The sequence below is a fragment of the Molossus molossus genome, unplaced genomic scaffold (assembly GCF_014108415.1).
Source record: "Molossus molossus isolate mMolMol1 unplaced genomic scaffold, mMolMol1.p scaffold_m16_p_1, whole genome shotgun sequence".
Classification (NCBI taxonomy): domain Eukaryota; kingdom Metazoa; phylum Chordata; class Mammalia; order Chiroptera; family Molossidae; genus Molossus; species Molossus molossus.
This window is the reverse complement of record NW_023425344.1, coordinates 200416569-200438781: the sequence shown is the minus strand read 5'-3', so window position 1 is coordinate 200438781 and position 22213 is coordinate 200416569. Positions and strand designations below refer to the sequence as shown.

At 50.2% G+C, this 22213-nt stretch overlaps 1 protein-coding gene across 2 annotated transcripts in view; it reads left to right on the top strand.

Annotated features, from left to right (window-relative positions):
* Nucleotides 1–22213, top strand: part of CA12 (carbonic anhydrase 12) — a 55404-nt gene that overhangs the window by 19017 nt on the left and 14174 nt on the right. For both annotated transcript variants that reach the window (XM_036260801.1, XM_036260791.1), the window contains exons 3-5: nt 17882–18061; nt 19340–19482; nt 21680–21775. In XM_036260801.1, coding sequence (XP_036116694.1) covers nt 17882–18061; nt 19340–19482; nt 21680–21775 — 419 coding nt within the window. The remainder of the gene's footprint in view (nt 1–17881; nt 18062–19339; nt 19483–21679; nt 21776–22213) is intronic.

Sequence of the window (22213 nt, the reverse complement as noted above, 5' to 3'; positions counted from 1 at the left end):
ACACTTCATGGCCTTCCCTCCAGGACCTTCTCACTGCACTTCATGGCCTTCCCTCCACGACCTTCTCACTACACTTCATGGCCTTCCCTCCACGACCTTCTCACTACACTTCATGGCCTTCCCTCCACGACCTTCTCACTACACTTCGTGGCCTTCCCTCCACGACCTTCTCACTGCACTTCATGGCCTTCCCTCCACGACCTTCTCACTGCACTTCATGGCCTTCCCTCCACGACCTTCTCACTGCACTTCGTGGCCTTCCCTCCACGACCTTCTCACTGCACTTCGTGGCCTTCCCTCCACGACCTTCTCACTGCACTTCGTGGCCTTCCCTCCACGACCTTCTCACTGCACTTCGTGGCCTTCCCTCCATGACCTTCTCACTGCACTTCATGACCTTCCCTTCACGACCTTCTCACTGCACTTCTTTTTTTTTTCTACTTTTAAAAAATCTTTATTGTTGAATGTATTACAGATGTTCCTCATTTTTCCCCATTGACACCCTCCTCCCCACTCCTGTCCCCCTCCCGCCTTTCCCCACACTGTTGTCTGTGTCCATAGGTTATGCATATAAGTTCTTTGGTTTATTTCTTCCCGCTCCCCCAACCCCCTTCTCTTTGAGGTTTGTCAGTCTAACAACCAATTTGTACTTCTTAATCCCTTCACCTTTTTGACCCATTCCCCCAAACCCCCTCCCACCTGGAAACCAACAAAATGTTCTCTGTATCTATGAGAATGTTTCTGTTCTGCCTGTTTGTTTGTAGATTCAATTGTCGATAGATATGTGTTCATTGCCATTTTGTTTGTTCATATATTTTATCTTTTTTTTCAAAAAGACCCTTCAACATTTCATATAATAATGGTTTGGTGGTGATGAACTCCTTCAACTTTTTCTTGTCTGGGAAACTCTTTATATGGCCATTGATTCTATTTTTTTTTTTTTTTTTTTTTTATCCTCACCCGAGGATATTTTTCCATTTTTTGTACAGATAGAGTGGGAGGGAGAGAGAGGAAGAGAGAGAGAGAGAGAAACATCGACGTGAAGGGACACATCGAGTGGCTGCCACCCGCACGACCAACCAGGGCCGGGGACAAACTGCAACCAAGGTACGTGCCCTTAGCGGGAACCGAACCCAGGTCTCTCCGGACCGCAGGCCGACGCTCTAACCGCTGAGCCAAACTGGCCAGGGCTGGCCATTGATTCTAAATGACAGCTGTGCAGGATAGAGTAATGTTGGTTGTAGGTTCTTGTTTTTCATCACTCTGAATATTTCTTGCCACTCCCTTCTGGCCTGCAAAGTTTCTTTTGAGCAATCAGTTGACAGTCTTATGGGAACTCCCTTGTAGGTAACTAACTGCTTTTCTCTTGCTGCTTTTAAGATTCTCTCTTTGTCTTGAACCTTTTGCATTTTGATGATGATGGTTCTTGGTGTGGGCCTCTTGGGGTTCATCTTGTTTGGGACTCTCTGTGCTTCCTGGACTTGTATGTCTGTTCCCTTCACCAAGTTAGGGAAGTTTTCTGCCATTATTGTTTCAAATTTAGGTTTTCGATTTCTTGTTCTCTCTCTTCTCCTTCTGGCACCCCCAAGATGCGAATGTTGGCACGCTTGAAGTTGTTCCAGAGGCTCCTTACACTACCTCATTTTTTTGGATTCTATCTTTTTGCTGTTCTGATTGGGTGTTTTTTGCTTCCTTATATTCCAAATTGATGGTCTGCTTCTTGGCTTTACCTACTTTACTATTGAATCTGTGTAAATTATTCTTTATTTCAGTTAGTGCCTCCTTCATTTCTGACTGTGAATCCTTCATTTCTGACTGGTCCTTTTTTATGCTCTTGAGGCCCTCACTAAGTTTGCTGAGGTTCTCACTAAGTTCATTGAGCATCCTTATAAGCAGTATTTTGAACTCAGCATCTGTTAGGTTGCTTATCTCCATTTTGCTTAGTTCTTTTCCTGAAGATTTTTTCTGTTCTTTTCTGGGACCTGTTTCTTTGTCTCCTCATTCTGGCTGCCTCCCTGTGTTTGTTTCTGTGTATTACTTAACGAGAGGTATGGGGCTCACTGAGACCAGATGCTGCTTGTTTGAAAGGATTTAGGAAAACTGGAAGCAGGATCCAAGGCAGGCCAATCCTATGGTGAAGCAACTAGCAACAGCTTGGGTGGGCTTGAAAGTTGGGTGGGGCGGGGCCTCAGGGAATCACCAGGGTGGGGAGAACAGTGTGAGCCAGGTTGCTGGAGCCCCAGATATGGAGACTGTCTGCCGCCCCAGGGAAGGGCTCACCAAAGGAACAAAGGTTTCTGACAGCACGTTTGTCCTGGAGAAAGCCCCCTCTCCAGCCCTCGCTCCAGTGCCAAACAGGTCAGTTCTTCCCTGTATGTCTCTGGCGCCCCTTGAGCTGCCTCCCCTCCAAGCTTAGAGGGAGAGAGTCCGATAAGTCCGTGCGCGGGCCCTTTAAGGAGCTGCCTGGGGCTCCAGCCGCGTTAGCCTCCCTGAGCCTCAGTTCCCGCTGGTTTTTCCAGCCAGAAGTGATGGGGATTCTCTTCCTGGCACTGGAACCCTGAGCAGGGCGCCTGGTGTGGGACGGGGACCCCTCAGTCCTCAGGAAGGACCTTCCCAGCCGAGGTGCCCTCCTGATTTTCATCCGCCACAGTGGGTGTGGGACCAGCCCGTCCGCCTCCGCCCCTCATCCCAGTCTCGATGTGGCTGCTGCTTTAATTCCGTAGTTGTAGGACTTCCATTCAGCTTGATGTCAGGCAGTTTTGAATGATGATTGTTCTGTAGTTTAGTTGTAACTTTGATGTGGTTGTGGGAGGACGCGATACCGCGTTTACCTACGCCGCCATCTTGACCGGAAGTCTCCTCACTGCACTTCATGGCCTTCCTGCCACACTTCATGCCTCTCTGGCGAGGAGACAGCCTGGGTGAAGGCCTTTGGGTATGAGAAGAGCCATCAAGAAGGAAGTTTTTTCCCTATAAGGAAAAACCTGAGGGAGTATCTTTAAATAACAGCAGAGTGCTATAGGTTAGATAATAGGAAGGACTTTCTCATTGTGAAAGCTGGTAAGTGAAGAACTGGGTCAACATCAGGTCAGCTGGTCTAGGGGCCAGGATGCCTTCTCCTTAGTTCAGGTGCCACCAGGGTAACTGCAGACCGTTCCTGTCTTTTTATCAGATTCCTTCTTTTTGGTATTTCCAGATGCCCCAGGGGATGTGTACATCCCCCCATTGCTGCTTCTCCCCTCTAGCTCTGGACATTGCCCAGGGCTTATCTGCTGGTCCCCTCTCACCACCTCATAGCCGCTGCCGGGCTCTGGGCCCTCCGAGGCCTGCTATGGTGGACGCGAGCTGTCAGGTCAGAGCCTGGGCCTGCCGCCTCCTGGAGTGTGCCCCGAGCATAGCACTCGCCTCTGTGCCTCGTGCACCTCATCCCCTAAGTGAGACCCTAGAGCCTATGCCATTGGTCTGGTATGCAGCTTAAATTAATTACTACATGTTAAGAATATAGAATGGGGGTTGGAAAACTATGGCCCATGGGCCAAATCCAGTCTACCATCTGTGATTTTTTTTTTTTTTTACCATCTGATTTTGTAAATAAAGTTTTCTTGAAACAGCTGTGCTCATCCATTCGCACCTTCTCTACGGCAGCTTTTGCACTACGCCAGCAAAGCTCGGTGGTAGTGACAGAGGGTTCAGCCCCCAAAGCCTAAAATATTGCCTATCTAGCCTTTTGCAGAAAATGCTAGTCAACCTCTGATATAGAAGGATGCATGGCACATAGTAAGTGCTCATTAAACAGTAGGTTAGAAAACCCTGAGGAGAACTCATTAGGCGTTGGAGTTTAACAACATTTGATTGAGGCCCTGGAATAACACAAGGCAATCACAGCCCAAAAGGAAAGCCAAAACAGATATATCTGTCATCAGTACTTCCTGAGGGCAACAACCATCCCTTTCCCCAGGGGTCCCCTGCCATCATGTTGTAGGCACTAGCCTTGCTTTCCTGGCCTGGAGTCCTTTTGACTGGGTTTCCTCTTCCCAGAGGCCAGGCCTCTTTCCTGCCCCAGGATGATTGACAAAGAGAGGGCCCAATTCCTTTGAAAAGAACCTCCCCAACGTGTGATCTAGTCCTTCCTTCCCTGTGCTCCAGATGACAGAGTCACAATAATCTAGACCAGGACTTCTTAGCCTATGCACTGCTGACATTTGGGGCAGGATAGGTCTTTGTTGTGTGGGACTATCTTGTGTGGGACTATTTAGCAGCATCCCTGGCCACTACCCAGTAGCACAAATGTCTCTACATATTACCAAATGTCCCGAGGGACAAAATCATTCTCGTTGAGAACCAGTGGGTTAGTCTGAAATAACATCACGGGGGCAACCACATTCCAGTCCAGGACTTCTAAATTCATATTTAGAAAAACAACATCCTTTGCAAGGGCACAGACCTGTTAAAAATGCACCCAGTTTATATCACTGCATGGCTAAACTAAAGGCTTAGCATCTCAGCCTGAGGCACCAGCATTTGGATCCTACAGCTGGGGCTGTGCTCCTGCTTCCTGACTGTGTAACTAACAAGGCATATCCAAGTGCTCCTTCCTGCAACCAGGGTAGCACCTCCCCAAGGACAATTTCTGGTCCCCAGAATGTAGAAAATGCTTATGAACCCCAGCCTGCCCTGCCCCCAACTCCAGGCCAGTTTTCCAATTGCATCAAGTTTTGCATCCTACTCCACCTCTAGTGACAGGAAGAAACTGCTGGTAGCTTTAAAATAACAGTTTATTCGCTGACTCACTGATTCTGTCAACCAGCCCTTAATGATTCCTTTTGTGAGCTGGGTCAGTGGGATCAGGGACAAGACAACATAGTGTTTGCCTCCAGTGTGCTGAGGGCTGAGGGGCCAGCCAACTTGGTAACAAGTCATCACAATGGAGCAAATTAAGTGCTATGATAAGGTGCACTGGTTCTGTGGACACAGAGGCAAGGGTAGCTATCAGGCCTGCTTGAGGAGCTGATTCTGGACAAAGGAGTTAGCAGGGCAAGGAGGGTATGTTCACGTGTGTGCATTATAGGGATGGGATGGCACGCACAGATGTCCACACAGCAGGCACGAGAGAGTGTGGGGCAGAGAGAACGCGGAGGGCACAGCTGGGAGTCAGAGGCGTGTGCTGGGAGAGTTCTCCTGGGTCTCCGGTTTCATCCTGTTCGAGCAGAGACACTGACAGCTGTTGTTACAGACTATCTTTTCAAGGATGTTTATGTAGCAAATTGTCTTATAAGATAGAGTGTGTCTCCGGCCAGAGCAGAGAGCAGATTTGTTTCCTGCCCAGTAAAATAAAGATAATGTCTCCCTTAGGGACAAAGATTGGGCTGGTTTGCTAATTGCCCCCTTTATAGATTGGGGTTTCCTAAACTCTGAGTTCTTCAGCCATATGCTGAGCAGTTTGCATGGTCATCTAGCCCTGTGAAACTAGGGCTTGGGAAACAGGCGCAGATGTCGCTCCACCACTGTTGTGAGTACAGCAGGTCCTCGAATAACATTGTTTTGCTCAAAGCCATTTTGTGTTTTTTTTTTTTTAATCCTCACCCAAGGACATTTTTCCGTTTTTTGTTCAGATAGAGTGGGAGGGAGGGAGGGAGGGAGGGAGAGAGAGAGAGAGAGAGAGAGAGAGAGAGAGAGAGAGAGAGAAACAAACATCGACATGAAAGGGACACATCGAGTGGCTGCCACCCGCATGACCAACCAGGGCCGGGGACAAACTGCAACCGAGGTACGTGCCCTTAGCGGGAACCGAACTCGGGTCTCTCTGGACTGCAGGCCAACACTCTAACCACTGAGCAAACCGGCCAGGGCGCCATTTTGTTATAACCGTGACGAAACGCTACAGGAACTTAGCCTTGTTTAGGGCAATTAGCCAGTGCTAAAACTGGCTTCATTCTATGTTGTTTTGCTTTAAGTTGCAGAGCGTGTCAGCAATATTAAGTGAGGACTTTACGGTATTGAACTGTCCTTTGTCTCTGATTCAGGAGTCTCGCGTCTTCGCCAGAATCCATGAAACTGTGGCAGGCTAACTTGTTAGTCTGGGTGAAGTCTTAGACACCCCCTGCCCCAGTTTTTGACAGGTGGAGAGGGGGGTGGGATCATGAGGGTCTTGGGGGCTGTACTGTAGACCTTGGGATTAATCCTGAAGGCTCAAGGGGCCAGTGAAGAACTTTCAGCAATGAAACGTCTTGATGTGGTGTGCGTGGGTGTGGACAGCGAGGGGCTGTGAGCGAAGGCTGGGGAGACAAGACCCCTGAGAAGTACGGACATGGAGCTGTGGGTCTGAACAAGGGCTGTGCTGGGAGGACAGATGAAAGCAGAGGTGTTTGTTTTTTGTTTTTTAACTCTCTGTGGTCTTTGATAGCATTTTTTTTCCTGATCCAGGAGTTAATCCAGATAGCCCGTCGCATTTGTTTGGGTGTTTCTTTAGATCTCTCGTGCCTTTGACGTTTCTGAATCATAGAGACCAGATCTCTCATAGAATGTTCCTCAGCTTGGGTTCGTCTGATGGTTTCTCATGAGATTCAGGTTGTGCATTTTGGCACAAATCCCACAGAAACAGTGTGTCCTTCACCATGGGTTACACAGGAGGCACTTAATGTCTCTTGTTCCATTATTGGTGATAATTTTGATGTCTGTTGGCTTTCTCCATTTTCCCTTTATAAATAATAGGCAATCTGTGGGAAGATTCTTTGATTCTGGGTGTACAAATTTGAATATTGATTGTATATAGCAGTGGTATAGTGTTAAATTTCCTGACTTTGATCATTGTCCTGTGATTATATAAGAAAACGTCCTTGTTCTCAGGAGACAGACACTGAATGAAGTATTTAGGTATGACAGGCATGACGTCGGCAACTTTCTCCCCAAAATAACAGTAGCACATATGATCTGCATAGAGAGAGGGTCATGAAGCACGTGTGGCAACATGCTAACAACTGGCAATGCCAGGCAAGGAGTAATGGACATTCATTGTGCTATTCTTATAAATTTTCTGTATATTTAAAATTTTTTCAAAATGAAAGGTTTTTTGAGAAGATACCTAAAAGAGTAAAACTGCTAGGTCTCCGTGCCTAGAAGTGGGGCCCAAGGAGAGGATGAGGAGGAGTCAGTTGTGATTCCGGGCTATTGATGCGGCGGGGCCACCAGCTGACACAGAGAATGTCAGAGGGGTGGAGGAGGTCGTGGAGGGAGGGGGGTGACGGGAAAGGACAGTGAGTTTGGTTATTTTATAAAGCTATTTGTTTGCTTGCCTGCCTCCCCCTCCAGCCATGTCTGATTTCAGGCGGCCCAGAGCACCCAGCGGGCATCCAGGAGGCCGCTGGCTGCTGGAGTTCAGGAGGAGGCCCTGGCAGGGTAGAGGGCGTGGAAGCCATGGGCGGGATGGGGTTATCCCAGGGGAGTGTGTGTAAGAGAAGTGAGCCAAGGACAGAACCTTGGGGACAGCTGCCATGAAGGGGCAGGTTGCTACAGGGACCTTAGAAGGGGCAGAGGGATGGCAGACCAACTCGGACAAGCCCTGTCCCGAGAAACTGGGACAGGTTTCAGACATGAGGTGGGTGGTGGGAGGTACCATGGCCAAGGGCTGCCAGAAGACCAGGGCTGCCGAGTCTATCTGACTTCTGTGGGGCGTGGGCTGGGCGTCCCAGACAGTGAGCTCTGAGTGGGAAGTGAGGACGCAGAGGTAAGCGGTGGAGAGGATTGTGCAAGATGCGTGGCTGCAAAGAGGAGGAGAGGTCAGAGTGGAGAAGGGGGAGGCACGGGTCCTAGTAAACAGGTAGCGGCAGTCCACAGCTACATAATTTGTTCAGGGCCATCCCCGACACGCTGCCCGACTGCCAAGCCAAGTTCGGGGGCACCCACACCAGCCTCACACAGCTATGGAGGAGTGCCCAGAGGTGGACGGGGAGGGAGGACAGCTTTTTGTCAGCCGGAGGAGACGGCTGTGCCGACGACTAACCGCACCTGTGACAGTTCCACATCTCTGCCCAGGAAAGGGCCTGTCACAGGGCAGCCTCCCCCGCCCATGTTATTTCCTCTCCCTCCTGCCAAGTTCCTTTTAGTGCCAGAGAACACGACTACATCACCTTGTATAGAATATGCTCTTATTATCATCATTGTTCGAAGTTTTCCCTTTTCATTCAGAAGCTTGTTACAAAGAATGGTGCGTGGACCCCTAGACTCTCGTTTCCGGGAAAGCAGGCTGTTTCCCACCTTCCTCTAAAACCCACACAGGAGGGCACCGGTGCTTAACCTCAGCCAACAACTATCTCATAGAAGCGAACAGCCACTTGACCAGGTGGAGAGGGGGTGGGATCATGAGGGATCCATTCAGTGGGCATGACCCAGCCACAGAAAGGAACAGGGCAGCCACGTGCTACGGCTGCACCTGGAGAACTGTTCTGTGTGAACGAAGCCAGACACGGGCTGTATGGTTCCATCTAGATGAAATATCCAGAGCCGGCAACTCCTGAGACAGGAAGTAGATTAGCAGGGCCAGAGGCTGAGTGGAGGAGGGGAAATGGAGAGTCACTGCTTCCTGGGTTGATGCAATGTTCTGGAGCCAAACAGTGGTGATGGTTGCACAACACTGTGAATATCACTGATGGCAAATTTGTGTTGTATATATCTTACCACAATAAAAATTAATTACAGTTGACCCTTGAGCAATATGGGTTGGAACCGCACAGATCCACTTATATGTGTTTTTTTTATTTTTTATTTTTTCCAGTAAATAGACTGTGGGCTGAACACATGGTTGGTTGACCATATGATTTCACTCACATGTGGAATTTAATGAACAAACTGAACTACCAGGCAAAATAGAGGCAGATTCATAGCAGGCAGACAGCTTTGGTGTGTGGGGGGTGGGTGGAGGAATTAAACAAAAAAGAAAGAGAGAGAGAGAACTCATAGACATGGTGGTGATTGTGGGGGGCAGGGTGGATGAAGGTGGAAGAGGGCATAGAGAGGATAAATGGTGATGGAAAAATAAAATAAATACAATTAAAACACACACACACACACACACACACATCGTTGGTTGAGTCTGACTCCACAGATTCAACCAACCGCAGATCCAAAGCAGTATTTTCCATCTGTGGTTGGGAATCCAGGGATGTTGGTGGCCAACAGAATACATTGTGTCACGCCACTTTATAGAAAGGACTTGGACATCTGGGATGTGGGTATAGGGGAGGGGTGGATACTGAGGAATGACTGGCGTTGTAGGGAAGTTAAACGTTATACAAGTATCTTCAAGAGCACAAGGGAGCACGGGGCAGGGGTCAACTTGCCAAGTTGTTCAAGGGTCAACTGTAATTTTTTTTTTTAAATCCTCACCTGAGGATATTTTTCTATTTATCTTCAAATAGAGTGGGAGGGAGGGAGAGAGAGAAACATTGATGTGAAAGACACATTGACTGGTTGCCTCCCACACGACCCCAACCTGGGCGGGGGACTGAACCACAACCGAGGTACGTGCTCTTGGCCAAAATCAAACCCAAGACTCATTGGTCCACGGGCCGACACTCTAACTGCTGAGCCAAACCAGCCAGGGCCATAATTATTTAGTTATTTTAAAAAACCAACCTTACCTGACGCAGAGAGTAAAAAGCCTTGGCTCCAACCACAAGGCCGCCGACCTGACGAGAAGGGCCTTCCACCAGCTTCTCTGAACTCTGGCTGCACCTCAGAATCACCTGGGCAGCTCTTTAAAGCCTCCTGGACATGGCCCCACCTAAGACCAATGAAACCAGATCTCAGCGGCTGGGGCAGGGGCCACGTTAGAAGTTTTTGGAGATTCCAGTGTGCACCAGGGTTGAGAAATGCTGCTCTGGACCACGGGTGTCAGAGTGTGGCCCCAGACCAGCAGCCTCAGCAGCACCTGGAAACTTGTTAGAAATGCAGATTCTGGGGTTCCACCCAACCTACTGTCAGGTACTCTCAGGGTGGGGCCCAGAACTCCATGTTTTACCAAGTGATCCAGGGGATTCTGATGCACACTGTTGGACAACCAGTGTTCAGAGTCTAGACCAAGTAAATTATGGAAGGTTTGCCTTAAGCAAGTGTTTACTGAGCATCTGGCATAAGTTTGGTTCTGTACTATAAAAACATATGCTTACCTCGATTCTCCTCTACATCTAGTGGGTTAGATTCGTGGAAAAGAACTTGTACATTAAAGGGATAACCTTTTTTATGGCTGAATAGTATTCCATTGTATGCACATACCACATTTTGTTTATCTACCCATGTGTGGATGAGCACTTGGGTTGTTTCCACCTTTTTGGCTACTATGAATTATTCTGCTGTGAATATTGGTGTATAGGTATCTGTTTGAGTCCTGCTTTCAATTGCTTTGAGTCTCTACCTAGTAGAATTGCTGAATCACATGATAATTGCATGTTTAACTTTTTAAGGAACCACCAAACTTTTTCACAGTAGTTGCACCATTTTACATTCCCACCAGGAATATATGTCTGTGATGATAAAAACAGTTCTGGAAATGGATAGTGGTGCTGGTTTTACAACAGTGTGAATGTACTTACTGCCACTGAATTCACTTAAAAATGGTTGAGAGAGTCAATATTGTTATTTATATTTTACTACAATAAAAAAAAGATTAATGACAGGAGTCAAGAAAACGGGTTTAGAAAAGGAAGTTATGCTCCTCAACAAGAGTAAGTCTTTTTATTTTTTTAATTTATTTTTTATCCTCATCCGAGGACATTTTTTTGCATTTATCTTCAGACAGAGTGGGAGAGAGAGAGGGAGGAAGAGAAAGAGAAACATTGATGTGAGAGAGACACACCGAGCGGCCGCCACCCACACAACCCTAACCAGGGCCGGGGACAAACTGCAACCGAGATACATGCCCTTAGTAGGAACGGAACCGGGACTCTCTGGTCCACAGGCCAATGCTCTAACCGATGAGCCAAATCAGCCAGGGCAATAGTAAGTCTTTTTTTTTTTTATCCTCACCCGAGGACATTTTTTTTCCATTTTTTGTACAGACAGAGTGGGAGGGAGAGAGAGGAAGAGAGAGAGAGGGAAACATCGATGTGAAAGGGACACATTGAGTGGCTGCCACCCGCACGACCAACCAGGGCCGGGGACAAACTGCAACCGAGGTACATGCCCTTAGCGGGAACCGAACCCGGGTCTCTCCGGACCGCAGGTGGACGCTCTAACCGCTGAGCCAAACTGGCCAGGGCAATAGTAAGTCTTTTTAAAGAATGCAGAGCAGGGTGCCCAGCTCTACTGTGGATTTGCACCTACCACGGTCCTCTGTGAATGAGTCAAGGCGATCAAAGGGGATGTGGTAACCGGGCCTGGCCTGCCTTCATTCTTGAGGTTAGGCTGTGACTGCTGTAGAAACTTGTCTAACTTATTAGTGGTTCATTGTTGTTGTTCGAGAAACGTTTGTTGAACCTTCAGTGTGCCAGGCTCTGTGTGGGAGGGGATACAAGCATGAATGAGCTGAGAGCCTAGTGCAGTGGTTCTCAGCCTTCATCAAGCATCAGAATCACCTGGTGGGCTTGTCCAGTGACGGATGCCCCTCCAAAGGGGCTGGGTGGGGCCCAAGAATCTGCATTTCAAGCAAGTTCCCAGGTTGGTGCTGAGGATGATGCTTTGAGAGCCCTGGTCTACTGGGGTAGGAAGATGTATTATTTTGGTAGGGTAGGTGCTGCTAGGAAAGAAAGAGGCAGGGGGCTCTACAGGAGAGTAGGCAGAACTTCTCCACAGTGAACACCGAGAGTGGCAGAGACGGAGGAGCTGAAGCAAACAGTTGTCACCCACTTACCGCTGGCAGCCTGCAAACCCCATCCCCTCCCTAGGAAAGCCTTCCCTCCAGAAAGAACTGGACAGAGTCCCCCTCCCTGTACCTCTCCTCTCCCTCCACCCCACAATATTGCTGGGGAGGGAGGCCCTCCAGCCTGGCGAGGGGGAGGGGAAGGACTTCCCAAGGCCTGGCAGGGTTGACAGCCCCATCTTGCAGCCCACGTCTTCCCACCTGAGCCTGCACGACCGGCCCCCCCGCCTTGGCTGAGCCAGAAATGATGCCCAGTGGCTCGGCAGGACTTGACCCAGTCTCAGTCCCACCTCGCAAGCTGACCCAAACGAAAACTGAAATAAGAAGGAGAAACGTTTGTTATAAAGTGTGGATGAAAGCACCTGTAGAAAAGTTTTCCATTTGTATTGATCTGCATCCTAAACTCGCGGGAAGAACAGGCCCGCCGTGGCAGTCCTGCGCGCAGCTTTGGAAGTAATGTGACCGGCTCTGAGCAAAAGCTCCCGCACCCGTTTGATCCCTTGGCCTCTGTCTGTTTGTAATAAAACCACCCATCAATCGTTAACCTCACCCCGCTAGCCTCCTTTCCTTCTGATCACCCTTGCGGGCCGAGTTCCAGGACTTCTGACCGGGTTTCCCCTCTCTGGGTTTCCTTCCCAGTCGGGCTTCAGTGTTCGGGTCTGGTCCACTCAGCAGACTCTGACCGGGTGCCTGCTCGAGCCCAGAGTTCATGTCTACCTCTGCGGCCGGGTCCTCCCCACACTCCCTTCTCAGGGCCACACTCCACTAATGAACTGTTCCCCCTGCATCCACCTTCCTCCTCTACTCCCCTTCCTTCTGCATGGAAATATGCTCAAATCTCTCCGTCAAAAACACAACGTTTTCCTGTTACCTTCGTCTTCCTATGATGCATGTGCGTGCGCACACACGCTCACCCACACGCGTCTCCATCTCTCTGGCTGGATTTCTAAACGACCTGAAGAAGCCCTTCAGACCCACTCATTGCTCAGTAAGTGCTACTGTGTGTTCAGACACCGGGAGGGACGGGACAGACAGTGTTAGTCTTCAAAAGGCCTTCGGAACACTGGACGGGAGCTCTGGAACGGGCTCATGTCCCAGCCCGGAGACAGCGGTCCCAGGTGGACGGGTCAGTGGCAGCCTGCGTCACTGTGCCACCACAGGCTGGCGGAGGCGGCAGGCAGGCAGGAGGCACTGGAGTGGCCTTGGCAGGACTTGAGCTGGACTTCGAGGAGTGGACAAGATTTGGAAAGCTGAAGGAAGAAAAAGCATTTAATGTACATTTTTAGCATAAGCACATTTGTGAAGGTTGGTGGGCATAGCCTGTTCTGAGGCCGGGGGAGCTGGCCTGACCATGGGGCTGGCTGGGGAGGGCCTCTGGAGGCCGTGACGGACGGACGGACGGACGGACGGACGGACGGCTACGGTTCTGTTTATTGGGGCGGGGCGGGGCATGCTGTAGAGAAAGGGAGGGGAGGGATGGGGCGGAGGCACGGAAGTGGGGCTGCACCTGTTAAACCTGGTTACAAGAAAGGAGCCAGGCAGCTCCCAGGAAAGGCTGAGGCAGGGACCCTGCAGGGAGCTGTGTGTGCGGCCTGACCTAGGCGGTGGGAGCGATGGAAACTTGGACGGCATGAGGGCAAAGCATGGGCTGAGCCAGCCTGGCTCTGATATGGAGTCTTGAAGAGGGGGTCCAGTTGTTCTTTGAGGAGGCATTGCCCATTAACTTGAGATCTAGGCCTGAGTCCTCATGCTTGAAGAGACACTGAAATGAGTACAGATGACATATGTGCATTTGTCTGAGTTATCCGGGGACGGGGAGTGGGTGCAGGGGAGATAAGGCTGGATTGCTGTGAATTGTTCGTTGTGAAGCTGGGGGTGGGGTTCATTTTGCTCTTCTCTCTACTGCCGTCTACATATGAAATTTTCCATGAAAAAACCATGGGCCTCAGGTACCTCATTCTTGCACCCCGGGCCTCATAATTCCCCATCAGAGACCACAAGAGGCATTTTGAGTGGGGCCACATTGACCTTGTGTTACATTTCAAAACAGGAAGTCGGTCCTCTTCTGTTTTGCCTAATGGAGAAAAAGCCATGAGCTGGGGAGAAATAATGCCCTGTGTTATCTGAGGAAAACACTCTGGGAGATACACATGATCTCCTTGATGATGATCAGGGGAGGAGTCCAGCCGACAATCCAGAGAAAAGTCAGTTCCAGGTTCCTGGAAACAGACGCTGCTGTTGGAGGGTCAGTCCGAGGGCCGCCGGGCAGCAGGGCACAGGCTGAGCGTGAAAGCTGAGGGCGAGCTGACACATTACAGCCGGAGCTCTAGCTGCCAGCGAAGGGGCCGGTGTCGCTGGGGTGGCAGGTCCCACGTTGCCTGGGCAGAGTCTGGGGGCAGAAAGGAGCCTCTTGCTGACACCCTGATCCTGGTTGTGCTGTGCCCACCACATGGCACCTCTCTTTCTCACTGACGAGCCATAAAGATGGAGGCAGCTCTGACAATGTCCCAGTTGTGCAAGGAGGGGACACCAGCCACCACATGCTGGTGGAGGGTCCCGTGAACTGCCAAGCCCCAGAGTCGGCAGGCCATCTCCCAGGCTACGGGGCAGCAACCAGATTTCTTTTTCAGTGGGTGGTCCCAGACAGAACAGATCGTCATGCATGTAAACTAGGAAGCTAGGGGGGTAAATTTTGAACTTGAGTAAGTAACACCATTTACTTTTCCTTGTTTGAGGGGGAAAATAAATTATGTTAGGGAATGGGAGACTAGGAGATTAACATAGGTGCGTGCTTCCCTGGGGACAAACAGGCACAGAATTGGCGTGAGAATGCAGCGCGGGGAAACACCTGAGGGCCTGCTCGGGCCAGGGGCCAGGCGTCTGGACCAGGCAGGATGAATTACACGAGGTTCTTGTCTTCAAGGAGAGCAAAGGCAAGGGAGGAGGTGCACATAATCTCCTGGGTAAATATTGAAACAGAAGGGCATGCAAGTCTTGTGACTCAGGTGAGGTAACTTAACCAAAGTCTAGCTTTGAGAAAATTAGTTAATCTCAATTTTTCATCTACAGGGTGGGGCAATTCTTGCCTTTCCAATGCTGTAGAGTTGTAGACCTGTGAGGAGCCAGACTACTAAAATAACAGTACTAGCCCAGCCGGTGTGGCTCAGTGGTTGAACGTCAACCCATGCACCAACTGGTTGCTGGTTCGATTCCCAGTCAGGCACATGCCCAGGTTGTGGGCCCGAACCCCAATGCGGGGTATGCAGGAGGCAGCCAATCGATATTCTCTCTCATCGATGTTTCTCTCTCCCTCTGATTCTAAAATCAATAAAGAAAAAAAAAAAACAATAATAAATAAAGACACTTCAGCATCTGCAGGAGTAAGAAAGGCTTTCGGACCCTCTTCCTAAGAGCCTGTGACTGGCACTCAAGGACGAGCGCCCCCTGTGGACGGCAGCCAAGACCCACGGGGGGTTCCTGATACAGACGCTGCCCACTCTCCGGCCAACCCCAGGAGCAGCGGTGCCCTGTGCCCTCATTCCCAAGCTGGTTACCACTGGGCACCTTGTCACATGCCCAGAAGCTGCCTTGGCATGAGCAACCCTGTCCAACTCGTTCCAGTTCGCCTGATTCAGAAGGTGAAGGTGCTTAGTTCTAGTAATCTTAATAAATCTCAGAGCTTGGGAGCCAGAAGGGCCGTTCCGGAACACAGTGTCCAATCCTCCCATGTGCACGCAGGGCAAAGGAGACTTAGGCCGGGGATGTGATCTGCTTGAGGTCGCTGGGGTGGTGGGGAGCAGGTGCTGGGATCTGGTTCTCTGCTCTCCTGGTCCAAGAAGAGCTGCTTCTCTTTCCTGGGAGGCTTGACCATCACTGACCCTGCTTTTATAACCTTAGTCTGTCCTGTCTCCAAATATTTAATTCAGCCTAACATCCAAGGAAGAGTCGTTAGGGCAAAATAAAAGAAAAATATTCTTCCTAATAATTTCCCCCCACGTTGTCTGTTCTCTTTCATTCTTTGGAAAATGTTTCCTAAATGCCTGGTATATGTGTGACCCCCGTCACAACCTGGGTTCACAGAGATGAGGATGAAATGCCCAGTCCCCAAGGAGCTCCTGATGTCGTTATCACTAAAATGCTCTCTTCGTGAAACCTTTGGGAACCTCTGCCCTGGGAAAAGAAAGTCCTTCTTCTAGCCTGGTTCCCTTTGGCCATGTGTGCACGCAGACATGCTCTCCTTGTCTCTAGTTCCCGAGAATGTCCATTCATGCCTGCCTGGCAGCTTCTGCCGCCTTGACTGTCGGCCCAGGCGGTGCAGTGAGCAGACAGGCAGCCTTAGCCTCGAAGTCTTGCCACCCACTCCGTGTGCCTCTTCCCAACCCTGAGGGCTTGCATACCTCAGGATTGTTTCCTCCCTGCTTCCTCCTGTCCCTGAAGAATTAGGTTTTGCCCTCAGCTGAACCACTGTCCTCCCCCCATGTGCCCCTGCAGCCGTTGCTTTGGTGGCCCCAGCCTCCTCCCCAGTTGAGTTGCCCTGGGTCCAGTGTTCGAGGCCTTGGATATAAAAACAGTATCATTCAGTGGAAACTCTGACCGACGTGTGCAAGTGAGCACACTGGTGTCCAGGGAAAGGCTGGCCTGAGATTCTGAAACCCCTTCAAGCTCTACCATTTCTTGAAAGGTACACGCGAAGGTGGACAGCCTGGAAAACTAGTAGGGTTCTACTGCGTGTGTCTAGACCTAGGACCAACTCCTCACGGCATTTTAAATGTCTGTGGGCACCAAGTTTTGCTTCTGACTCTCCCCTCTCAGATGAGGTCCTCTGGTTGGAGGTCAAGGTGCAGGGACTTGGGGTTCGGTGGGCCAGGATGCACACTTACATTGTGACATGGTCCTACCATCTACGGAAGGGTTCCCAGGAGAAGTGGTGTTCCTACCACCTCTGCTCCGGGCCACACCCTTCTTTGTGCTGAAATACTGATGCATAGACCCCGAAGGCAGTGCTCGGTTCCCTACTGAGGAGCACACGGGGCACCATGTTCTGTTCCAACGAGCCCGGACATGCCAATTATTTGCTTTTCTGGAGAAACCTCAGCCTGAAAATCTGTTTAATTACCATGGGAGATAATCTTTTAAACATAGCTTTGCATTCTTTAAAGACTTTTCCCTGTGGGAGTGAGAAAGTTTATCTGAACGTGGGATGGGATTGTTTATTCTTATTGCCAGAGGAAGGACTATTACCTGATGGTTATGAAGAAACCTGTGCCCTGGAGGATATATTTTTCAGTTGGTTCCTCTTCACCAATAGTTTGTCAATGACGCTGTAATAATTAGTTTGTAGTCTTGTCATACTTTGTCTCAGTGTAAACCTTGCACTTTGCTCTGTGATTCCAGGCCTATGATTACTTGATATTTGTCAAGTATCCCTATCAGGTTGGGTTCTGTACTTACCCTAGAAGTGGGAATCCGAAGTCAGTGTCCTCGAGGATTTCCTCTCAGGAAGGTCATACCTGTGAATCCATTAGCCTCAAAGACCTACCTGGAGCTGTAGTCAGTCCGACACCAATTTTTCCAGCCTGGGCGTCTCAGCAGATTAATTAAGTTCACCCCCACTGGAATGCTAGCTGGGGCCATCGGGGGCTGTAGTTTGGTGTGCAACCCGGCGGCCCTAAGACCCAGAGCGACCCCTGCTCATCGTAATAGGCAGATTGCTAAAGTCAACAAGTCTTCCTGTGGAGAGGATGTGTAAGATACCAAAACAGGAACAATGTCCACCATGAAGCAGTCAGGTGGGCCCTGGCCCTGCCTGGGCTGCTCCGGTCCTCTGTCCCTGTGTTACTTCACGAGCAAGTGATCTGGAGGCATTTGCTGGACCTGATTCTGTGGGCTGAGGTCTCTGGGCCTTGAAGGATATACTTCTGTGGATTAAGGAGAGAAAGGGAGTAATTGTATTGAACACAGAATTAGAAGGTGAAGAAAACACGTCTGTGGAAAACTGATTAAATCTTGGGCTTGAATCTCTCCTTCCAGGTCCTGACGGGGAAAAGAGTTGGCCCAAGAACTACCCATCGTGCGGGGGCCTGATGCAGTCCCCAATAGACCTGCACGGTGACATCCTCCAGTACAATGCCAGCCTTGTGCCCCTTGAGTTCCAAGGCTACAATGTGTCTGCCAACGAGCAATTTACCCTGATCAACGATGGCCATTCAGGTGAGGGAGAGACCCCAGAGACCTGCAGGGGCTGTCTGAGCTTCCCCCCGCTCCCTGCCTGCCCTCTCACATCTGCTAGGGGACAGGTTCCACTGAGGCACCGGGCAGGGGCAGAGGGTGCCTGAGGGAGGCCCTGAGCTCAGGCTGTCCTGCCAGGACAGCACCTCTCGGAAGCACATGTCTTGGGATGGGAGAGGGGACAGGTCTGTGCCCGTGGCCATTGGCTGTGGTGGGAGAGTGAATTATTGGGCGTCATGAACTCAGGGAACCACACAGTTCATTGCGAGCAACCCTCCCACACAAACCTGGATTTGACTGCTGGGTTGAGTACTTATGAGTCATGAGACTCTGGGTAAGAATTTTCATTTCCTTGAGTTTTCACCTGGAAAATGGGCATATTGGTGTGTACTGTGAAGACGAGAGATGATGTCTTTTGGGATCTGTTATAGAGCAGATGTTTCATAAATAGAAATTATTATTGTTGTGAGAGAATTCTACAGCTTGGTAGGTATTTCATTAAAGGTTCTATCTTCTTGGCCCGGCTGGTGTGGCTCAGTGGTTGAGCGTCGACCCACGCACCAAGAGGTCGCCGGTTTGATTCCTGGTCAGGGCACATGCCCAGGTTGTGGGCCAGATCCCCAGTGGGGAGCATGCCAATCGATGTTCTCTCATCAATGTTTCTATCTCTCTCTCCCTCTCCCTTCCTCTCTCTCTAAAATCAATAAAGAAAAAATAAGCCCTGGCCAGTTTGGCTGAGCGGTTAGAGAGTCAGCCTGCAGATCAGAGACCAGGGTTTGATTCCAGCAAAGGACACATACCCCGGTTGGGGTTGTGTGGGTGGAAAACAGTTGATGTGTCTCTCTCACATCCATGTCTCTCTCTCTCTCTCTCTCTCTCTCTCCCTCCCACTCTGTCTGAAGACAAATGTAAAAATATCCTCGGGTGAGGATTAAAAACAAAACAAAATAAAATAATAAGAAATAAATAAAGGTTCTACCTTCATAGCCAGGTATACAGTGCATGGATATGTAAACAAGCATCCACCCACTGGTAGTATGTTCCTGGCATCATTTTCCATTTTCCAAGTGGAACCAAGAAGGTGCTGGTGCTGCTGGAATTGCTTTAGTGAAATAGGGACCTTTTCAGGGGAAGAGGCCAGGTTTCTGACCGGCAGGCTGCATCTCTCCGGTCTCCATCTTGCTGTATCCACCTGCCCCATCCGGGCCCTGGGCAGGTGTTGTGTACTGACTCTGAAGGTTGCCCGTCCACTCCCCGCAGTGAAGCTGGAGCTGCCCGCAGGCTTGCATATCCAGGGCCTCCCGTCCCGCTACAGTGCCAAACAGCTGCACCTGCACTGGGGGAACCAGAATGACCCGCACGGCTCTGAGCACATTGTTGGTGGGAAGCACTTTGCCGCTGAGGTGAGTGGGTGGCCAGGCGGGCAGAAGCCGCCCAGTGGTGGGGGATCTGGCATTCTTCCACTCGGCTGGAGTGCAGATAAGACCAGAGCGTGGGGTGGGGGTGGGAGGACACTGTAAGATCCAAGCACAGGGGTTTGGGAGGTCCGGGGAGGGGTGGGGGTGTTGCCTTCATGCTGCCCACACCCACACCCAGCCCTGGCAGCAGAACAGGAAGGTACTCCTCCAGCCACCCTGCGGCTCCTCTGTGGTGTCCAGGTCACCCTTCTCTCCTAAGCAGGCTGAGTTTGTCTCTATCTTTCATGGACTGATGCTGCTCAGAAAGCAGTGCTCCCGGGGGGGCCAGTGGGACACCTATGTCCCTTTTCTAGACATTGCCCTTCTGCTGGCCCAGATTAAGTTCTCCCCAGCTCGTCTAGCTGCTGCCTCCCCTGCTGAAGCGCACAGGGCTTAGTGCTCCCCACACTCTCAGTCTTGCTCCACACGCCGTGCCGTTTGCATAGGTCTGTCCCATCCCATCTTTCCTTTCGCTGGACATGGGTTGTGCCTGGAACTTGGGGACCCCGTCCAGGGCTGCTTTTCTACTTGGCCACAAATCAAGGGGTGACTGGCATCATAATGTGCAGGGCATCGTAGCACTGAGGATAGCTTGGGGTGTCAACAGAGCGTAGTGTTATGTAGCCTCGAGGCGCTAACCCAAAATGCCAAAGGCAGGCAGATAGGAGGACACTCGGCTGTGCACTGTGGGGGAGGGGAGAGTTGCTCTAGGTCAGAGCTCCCATAGGCTTGAACCAGGGATGTGTTCTGAATGTTTACTGGGCAACACAAGGAGATAAATACCACTGATCAGCCAGCGGAGCCCACAGTAAATACTGACATGACCACTCTCCTCTGTTCTTGATTGCTGAACTGCTTAATGTCTCAGGCTAATTACAGGTTGACTTGCGAATGTGGAAAGACTATAATTCTGGCCCAGCAGGATGGAACTACTGTAGGTGCACGTATCTCAGACCAGGCCCCTCTCCGAACCTCCAGGACTGCCAGTCCTTCCAGGCTAATTGCAATGTGGAGGCTCCTGCTTTCCCGTGGGGAACAGAGGAGGAGTTAGGGTGTCGGGTGGGAGGGTTAGGACGTTTAAAAATATTTCTAGTTATTGTGTTTTCTGCTATTAAGCCACATCATCAGAACAAGAGCCTGGTGAAGATGGACCGTAAATGTCAGTAAGAGAAAATACATCAAGTTAACCCTCAAGTGGCAGGTTCTCTGTGGAGGGTCCTTGAGAGTATAGAGGTTCTTCTGGATGAGTCGATATAAGAAAACTCTTGGGACTTCCTTCCTGTTCGTATTAGTCTTCACCTCCCCTTGATTTAATCTAAACACAGTGCAAAAAGTGAAAAGAAACCACAAATTCAAAGGTCAGCTGTAAGAAGAAATAAGATCTATCTAGGACATCTGGGTTTTAGCCACTTAGGACTCTGTTCCGTTTGTCACAGTGATGCCAGGCAAGGATGGTGTGAGGACTGTGAGAGGCCACGTCCCTCAGGGGAAAATTGGTGAAGGAGGAGCTCCTAAGAAATCCTGAATAGAGGTCCACTTAAAAGAAGCAATAATTTGATATAATTTTTAAATATTAGAAAGGGCCACTTGAAAAGTGGGGAACATCGAGCTATATTCCATAAAATATTCTTAAATTCTATATATAACCATAAAAGATGGAAAGAGAGATGGATACAGAAAAAGAGAGCCCTGGCCAGTTTGGTTCAGCGGTTAGAGCATCAGCCTGCAGACCAAAGGGTCGTGGGATTGATTCCTGGTCAGGGCACATACCCGGGTTGCAGGTTCAATCCCTGGCCTCGGTTGGGTTGAGTGGAAGGCAACCAATCGATGTGTATCTCTAATATCGATGTTTCCCTCTCTCACTCTCCTTCCCTCCCTTCCACTCTCTCTGAAAATCAATGGAAAAATATCCTCGGGTGAGGATTAACAACAACAACAAAAAAGATGGGCAGTCTGCTCTGGCAGAGTTTGCAGGGAGGAATGAGGGAAAAGGGAGACCGTGGAGGCCATGAGGGGAGGGTCTGAGGGGCATACTCTACCTGGGGGAAGGTCTGTCCTCCCCATTGGCTTCCAGTCTCCTGCAAAAGTGAAAGGTTTCCATGAATCACCCATCCCCTTATCAGCGGCTTCTCGCCCACTGCAGCTGCATATTGTCCATTATAACTCGGACCTGTACCCCAGCGACATCATCGCCAGTAACAAGTCAGGAGGCCTCGCCGTCCTAGCTGTTCTCATCGAGGTAAGAGATTTTACATAAAATGTGAAGCTGGGATAACATCACACTTGGCATTTGGTTCTATGCACACCAGTCTGTTGGATGTGGGTGGCTCAGCCTGATTTTGGCCGTCTGGCCTCTAGAGCAGGGGGTGTTGCCCAGAGAGTTCCTTCTCTGCTGGCCTGGAGGCAGCACTTCCTGGGCTGGGCAGCGGAACAGGCAGGTCCTTTGTGACACTGGAAAAATGAGCCCTAGTCCCCAGCCCTACTGCATAAGGCATGGGATTGCCCAGTTGGACAAGACATGTGAGTGTGTGTGTGTGTAGAAGGGGGAGATGGGAACCATTCGGTTCTGCACCATCAGATGGCTGAACCCCTGACCCAACTCCTGGCATCCAAATTCTATCCTTTATATGGGCCCTGGAATGAGTTCTTTCCTAAGAAAATGGGAGGATCTCCTGAT